The 7,466-nt window shown below is 34.3% G+C and overlaps 1 protein-coding gene across 1 annotated transcript; it reads left to right on the top strand.

Annotated features, from left to right (window-relative positions):
- Nucleotides 1–1,148: 1,148 nt before the first annotated feature.
- LOC112457884 (transient receptor potential cation channel trpm) lies at nucleotides 1,149–7,181 on the top strand (the record flags this gene model as incomplete). The annotated part of the gene is made up of 10 exons (XM_025021183.1): nucleotides 1,149–1,362; nucleotides 1,443–1,602; nucleotides 1,692–1,828; nucleotides 1,901–2,057; nucleotides 2,282–2,435; nucleotides 2,536–2,844; nucleotides 3,120–3,666; nucleotides 4,226–4,437; nucleotides 5,294–5,461; nucleotides 6,152–7,181. Coding segments are annotated over 10 exons (2,133 nt in total), but the record flags the coding sequence as incomplete, so codon positions are not given.
- Between the last annotated feature and the right edge of the window lie 285 nt (nucleotides 7,182–7,466).

The following is a 7,466-nucleotide window of genomic DNA, read 5'->3' as shown; positions in this document are numbered from 1 at the left end:
CGAACCATTAGCACGGACGCAAACCATGTGCGGTTACCGAGCGAAACGACGTAGTTGAGTTGCACTTTCTCAGGCGGCGCGTCGGAAAATGCAACACAGAAAAATTGACGAAAAATGCCGGAGTGGCCTCTCTCAGGTTTCTCTCTGGCCTAAGCAATATCTTTGAATTGGTTGAACAGAATGGAAAATCCTTTTACACGATTAAAGTACGCACAAAGATGTAAAGGGCTGTACATCATTTTTTCTGATAAACTAAAAAAAATTTTATTTTTATAAATATTGTCCTAACCTAACGACAATGGCCTAGTTTACACCGATCACTTGATATGCGTATTAAATAGTAAATAACTAGTAAATAAATCTGATTATTGGCTGATCAGTTCAAATATACTATTTGATACGCGTATCAAGAGATCGATGTAAACTAGGCAAATATTTGCTTTATACAAAAATTCTGCAGTTTTTTTTTTTAGAAAATAGTGATACAGCCCTCTACAAAAAACTGTCAGGAATAATATCGTGCAATTAGAAGTAAGATTTGAAGCCTAAAAAAAAAGATATTACTTAGACCAGTGGAAGATGCAAGGTTAGGTGCTCTGTATGTATGTGTAAGAATCGGTGAGCACTTCTTTATCGATGCTGATCGAGTTTGCTTGCGCTCTGTATGTATATGTAAGAATCGGTGAGCACTTCTTTATCGACGCTGATCGAGTTCGGCTACGGCTCCAGCATCCCCTTAAATCCTTTGACCGATCTGGACTAACTTTAAAACCGGTTCCATTTTTTCCACGAACTACTCATTCATTAATGGACCGATTTTCTGGAAAACGGAAGAATTGAACTCATCGTCATTAAAAAATACTTGATTAATTATTATCATAGAAATACTTTGGAAACCGGTATCTATAAAAATCGGTAATAAAAAATTGATTTTGCGTCTAATGTTTTGCCAGGGATGTAGAGAGTAACTGTGCCAAAGTTGGTCCAGATCGATCAAAGGGTTTAAGAGTGTATAAAGAACAGACGTACAGACATTCCATTTTATACATATATATACAGAGACTAGAGATATTAGACATTATATAATGTTATATAAAAATAATTATTGTATTTATGAATGAGGAAATAACATTGCACATTACTTGTAGTATGTAAGATTGGCTCATGATACACGACCAGAACCGATCGTACAACTATTATGTCGGGAATGGAATTTAGGATTGCCCAAATTATTAATTACTGTCCATGGTGGTCGATCAAATTTCGAGCTTCAACCAAGTCTGAAAAAAGTTTTGCGTAAAGGCTTATTAAAAGCTGCTAAAACAACAGGAGCATGGATATTTACAGGGGGGACAAACACAGGTATATTCCTGTTCATGAAAAATAATAGTAACGTAACTTCAATAAAAAGAAATTAACTCTTTACATGTTAATTCTTGTAGGTGTAACACGACAGGTCGGAGACGCATTGTTGTTGGAACGCTCTCAACGACAAGGTCGTGTAGTAAGTATAGGTATTGCCCCTTGGGGAATTTTGGATAAAAGTCACGAATTAGTTGGCTGCGGTGGAGAAGTATCATACGATTGCGTCTCCTCACCATGGTAAGATTACATATTTACACGGTAAAGGTATTTTTGAAACATGAGATTTTGGTAAAGTATATTTTATGTACATATATATGGATTTGCAGGACTAAGTATACAGTGTTAAACAATCGTCACGCTTACTTTTTATTAGTAGACAATGGTACTGGCGGTCGGTATGGTGCAGAGATTGTTCTCCGTAGAAGATTAGAAAAATACATCTCAAATTTAAAATTGCAACCATGTAAGCGTTACACTGATCCACATGTACTAAAATTCTATAATTTAAGATGCTCTGATTCACCGATGCTTCCAGATACACACAGTAGCATACCGGTAGTCGCATTAGTTATCGAAGGTGGAACGAATACAATTCGCGCAGTTTTAGAGTACGTGACGGATGATCCACCTGTGCCTGTAGTAGTTTGTGATGGTTCGGGACGTGCAGCTGATCTGATCGCTTTTATGCACAAGTAATGGCTTGCACAATATTTACGCATATTTTAGAAAAATACATTATGCATGTTTACAAAGGCTGCGGTCCGATTTACGCTCACATGAGATGTGAGATTAAGCACAATAGTGCTTAAGCATTATTCTGTCTTCGTTGCACATTGAATATCAAACGAAGATAGAGCGATGCTTTCAGCGCTGTGAGCGTAAATCAGACCGCAGCCAAAGTATGCTTTTTATGTAGATGGAGAGACGGACAGACTGGTGACGGAGAAGGACCTTTGGAAGGTGTTAAGGAGCAAGTTTTGGAAACTATTAAACGCACCTTTCAAGTTTCCGCCGAGCAAGCGAGTCAGCTCTGTTCAGAACTCTTGCAGTGTACACGAAAAAAACATTTGGTACCTATCAATAGTTGATATTTTTATTAGAAATAAAATTTAACTTTGCATCGTAAATGTTAAACTGAAAATTTTCTAAGTAAGAGTTATATTCTTATAGATCACTGTGTTCAGAATATCGCAAGATAGATCGCAAGAGCTCGATCAAACGATATTGACAGCCCTGTTTAAATCGAAACAATTATCCCCGGCTGAGCAGTTGTCTCTTTCTTTAATATGGAACCGCGTGGACATCGCCCGAAGTGAAATCTTTGTCTACGGTCAAAAATGGCCACCTGGCGCTTTAGAACAAGCTATGATGGAAGCACTTCAGCACGACAGAATAGACTTTGTGAAACTTCTACTGGAAAATGGAGTATCCATGCGGAAGTTTTTATCGATACCTCGTCTTGAAGAGCTATATAATACGGTAGGTCATCTTTATTTTTATAGCAATAATTTTTCTTAGTAAACAATTTATATATGTATACAGCAAACAAGCTATATCGCTTGGTAAATAAACAATTTCATTTTTAGTTATAATAAATTTATTTTATGAAATTTATTTGTGTGTGTACGCGCACGCGCGTGGTCCTTTATAATACAAAGAGAGAGATTATAGAAATAATTTACTTGGAAAATTTAATTATTACAATTTACGTAGAATGTTGTAGTATGTTTCTTTTTTTTTCTCGAATTAATCAGAAAGAAGGCCCATCGAACACATTGGGCTACATCTTGCGCGATGTACGGCCGAATATTCCACGGGGTTACATGTATACGTTGCACGACATCGGCCTTGTGATTAACAAGCTAATGGGCGGTGCGTATCGCGCGCAATATACGCGGCGAAGATTTCGCATGATCTATACGAAGGTGATGAAGAGATCAGGTGGTCATCAGCAACATATGCATCGAAACAGCTGCGCTCCGAACTGCAATACGCGCTATTACACAGGCTCCGGCGGAAAGTCTGACAGTCTGACTATGAGTCTGCTCGCCGAGACGTTACCGGCTAATCGCGATACTCCTCTCTTCGATTATCCTTTTAATGAGCTGCTTATCTGGGCCGTGCTAACAAAACGCCAGCAAATGGCTTTGTTGATGTGGCAACACGGAGAAGAGGCGTTAGCAAAGGCTCTCGTCGCGCTAAAATTGTACAAGGCGATGGCGCATGAGGCGGCCGAGGACGATCTGGAAACGGAGGTTTACGACGAATTACGCGGTTACGGCAAGGAGTTTGAAAACATCGGTACGATAATACGACTTGACTCTTAGATACACAGTAAAAAATTATGTGTACATATGCGGTCCATATGTTAAAATTTTCTTGTGTCACCAAGATTTGATTATTATTTCAATGTAAAATTAACATACAACAGCTATGTTATTATTTTCTTAACATTTTTATGTGTTACATTTATGTCAATGTGATAACTTAATATATGCACTTTATATACACTTTATATATGTTATTTAGAAATTAAATATTATTTTGAGTTTTTTTAACACAATTACTTTAAAAAATCAACACGTCTTAAAGTTATTTTAACACATAAACAAAAGTTAAACGTAAATTTTCAAATAATTGCAAACTTTGACATACAAAATAATTAAATTTACTAAAATTAAATGTTTCTATTACACATAATTTAAGTAAAATCTGTAAAATAATTAATATCATGTGTTAACATAACTTTAAAATTAAGACTTTCTGGGCCATGTAAAAAATGTTAAAATTACGTTTTATTTTTTACTGTATAAAACCACTGTCGTACAACTAACTACAAATTGTACGTTTTTTATTATAGCGCTTGAATTATTGGACTACTGCTATCGACAAGACGATGATCAAACACAGCAACTATTAACTTCAGAACTTCAAAATTGGTCGGGACAGACATGCTTGTCACTCGCAGTTACAGCGAATCACCGGCCGCTATTGGCTCATCCTTGTAGTCAAATTATTTTGGCCGATTTATGGATGGGTGGCCTTCGAACACGTAAAAATACTAATTTAAAGGTAATAGATCAATCTATTGTAACTTGTTTAACTTTAGTTAACTAATCCTTAATACCTATACAGGATATTTCCTAAGTAAGTACAAAAAATTGAAGGGAATATTCCTTAGAATAAAATAGCTCTAAACGTTTTCCAGATTTTCGAAATTTTCTTTTTTTTTTCTCTGAACTTTGACGCCCTGTATTTTGAAAACGAAGCAGTTTAGGGCACATGTTTATAGGGCCTTTTCTTCTTAAAATAAGCCAAGGAATATCCCTTTCAAGTTCGTGTACTTACTTAGGAAACACCTTGTATATTTAACATTTATAACATATTAGGTTAGGGAAAAAGTAATCCATTATTTTTTCGTTTATTTCAAGGCTTTATTTAACATAGTTAGGATTGTTCGATTTGGGTCAATATGTACCGTTTTGTTCTACAATTTGTTGCCATTTCAAAGGTAATTTCATGATGCCTCTCTCATAGAAGCCCGGTCCCTACCTGTGCGAGATGCATTTTTAACATCGAAATTACCGGATCGGAATCGACGAAACCAAAATTGCGCGCGATTGGCTGTGACATTATTGGGACCATAAACACCATTCACAATTTCAGCCGCCTGGCTTGCATTTTCGCCTTTATTGAAGCAAAATTGTGAAAATACCGAATTTTCTCTTTGTTGACGTCTATCTTTTACGACCAATCACAAAAATGTTATAGGTTATCCTATACTAGAGATTCTCAAGTAAAGTTACTTGAGGATCTCTAACCTATGCGATTAATACATCACGTGAACGTGAGATATATCACTAAAGCCATCTAGCGAAAAAATAATGGATTACTTTTTCTCCAACCATATATTTAAATGTATTTTTAGGTGATTTTGGGGTTGTTTTGCCCTTTATATATAACGCGATTGGAATTCAAAAGCAGAGAAGAATTACAACTAATGCCCCAAACGCAGGAAGAGCATCTGATTGCTTTGGAAGATGAGAAGGAAGATAGCGATTCTGAACACAGTGTTCCAACAGGACCAGATGTCGAGGTAGTTATTTTGCATCTTAGAGAGAAATGACAGTATTTATGATAAATACTTGTTAAAGAGTTCTAGATATTCTTAGTTATGTGTCCTGATACGTAATATTTTCTATGAAAAAAATTGCAGTAATTGACTAAGATTACAATAAAATTATGTGAAAGTTATACTAATTATATAAAAAAGCTGTAAAACAATATAATTTGATATATCTACTGTATTGTTGATTGAGATTATGCAAATCCTAAATGTACCGGCAGAGAGACTCTCTGGTACCGGGTACAAGACATTAACAAATTTTTGTTTTGAAAGCTTGTGTAATTAACAAGTGTAAAATATATGGTTGCTTGCCTTAAGAGGAAAGTTTTTGTTCTAAAATTGTATATATATGAATATATACAACACATGTATAGTTTTTAAATTATATTTATTTAGACAGTCCAGTATTAATGCATATAGTCCCTCCTACATACATTATTTCATCCTTATGATTGAAACAATATAATCTTGCCTTTGGTTTTTTTCTTTTGCTTACTTTGTAATATTTGCGCCATTAATATGTTGAACCATAATTACTGGATTAAAGGATGTCTTTTTAATACATACAACTTTAAACATTAATTGCTCTTTCTCTTAAGGGTATATTGAGCTATTTGTAACATATAGACTATGTAGGTACGCGTATTAATTATTTTTTAGAAACGTCTGCGCAGGAGCCTGAGCATACGCAACAAATCCAGCAGCCAACAAGGCGTTAAGGTATATCTATATTGACCTGAACGCAGCGATCCTCTAACAATAATCACAATCTTTGGTGCACTTTGAAGCTACTGTTTATTTATCTGTTTTTAGTTCTTATCAGGGCACGTATTATGGAATTTTTCGGAATGGATTTTGATCGTAATTATTTCGTAGAAAACATAATAGAAATCTAGGAAATAACTAAACAATTAATATTCAAATGTCAAATAAGGAGTTCTGAGAGCCAACGCAAGATTTTAGTGCTTTCTCTTATCTCTATTTCTTCGTCTTAAACATTACAAATGTTTAGATCCTAACATTGGATCATCTTCAGTGTTACAGCAAGTCAGCATTCCCCGTTAATTTCCATCCATATTATTGTCAGTATTGATTTGATGTATTCCGTATTTCAACTCATGTCGTCTAGTGTCGCCATAATAATTTAAGATGTTTTTTGTATTATAACTCGTGTTACAACGTCGTCCAAAATTCATGAGTTGGTTGATACGATATTGATACGATCCGGAGGCACAATAATTGTGACAATAATGTGGAAATTAACGGGGAATGCTGACTTGCTGTAACACTGAAGATGCTCTAATATTAGGATCGAAATGTTTGTAATGTTTAAGACAAAGAAATAGAGATAAGAAAAAGCACTAAAATCTTGCGTTGGCTCTCAGAGAGCTTTTTATTTGACATTTGAATTTTAATCTTCTGAGCCATTATATATTCGGTTTGTTTTTAAACAATTAATTCCGATCGGAATCTATTCCAAAAAGTTCCATAATACATACCCAATCGTATTTCACAATCGCAGTAGTTGTTTCTCATGTACATCCAACATTACAATAGTGAAATGTATTTCTTGAAGACATTTTTTAGTTTATTATAATTATTATTGTAATGCATTACACATGATGAATTGATCAAACAGTTGATTAAACATATGAGTTAAACGTGTGAATTACCTTAATACTAAAAAAAACATTAATTTCTTTATAACTATTTATATATTTATTACAAATATAACTTTTACAACTCAGACATAATTATATATGCTTTACACAATTACATATATTTTATTTGTTAATATCTGAAATTTGTTAATATTTGTTTTTAAATAATTTAAAAATTTAGCACGATTTGAAAAATTTTAGAGTAATTCTTTATTACAACAATATGGTAGATATAATATCCTTGTTTAAGGGGTAACGCCACTCTATACAGAAAAATATAAACTACCTGCAAGTTAATATTACTTGATTCAAGT

Source organism: Temnothorax curvispinosus, unplaced genomic scaffold (genome assembly GCF_003070985.1).
Source record: "Temnothorax curvispinosus isolate PA1 unplaced genomic scaffold, ASM307098v1 QBEX01008396.1, whole genome shotgun sequence".
Classification (NCBI taxonomy): domain Eukaryota; kingdom Metazoa; phylum Arthropoda; class Insecta; order Hymenoptera; family Formicidae; genus Temnothorax; species Temnothorax curvispinosus.
Note: the sequence above shows the minus strand (reverse complement) of the source record. Positions and strands in the feature narration are given on the sequence as shown.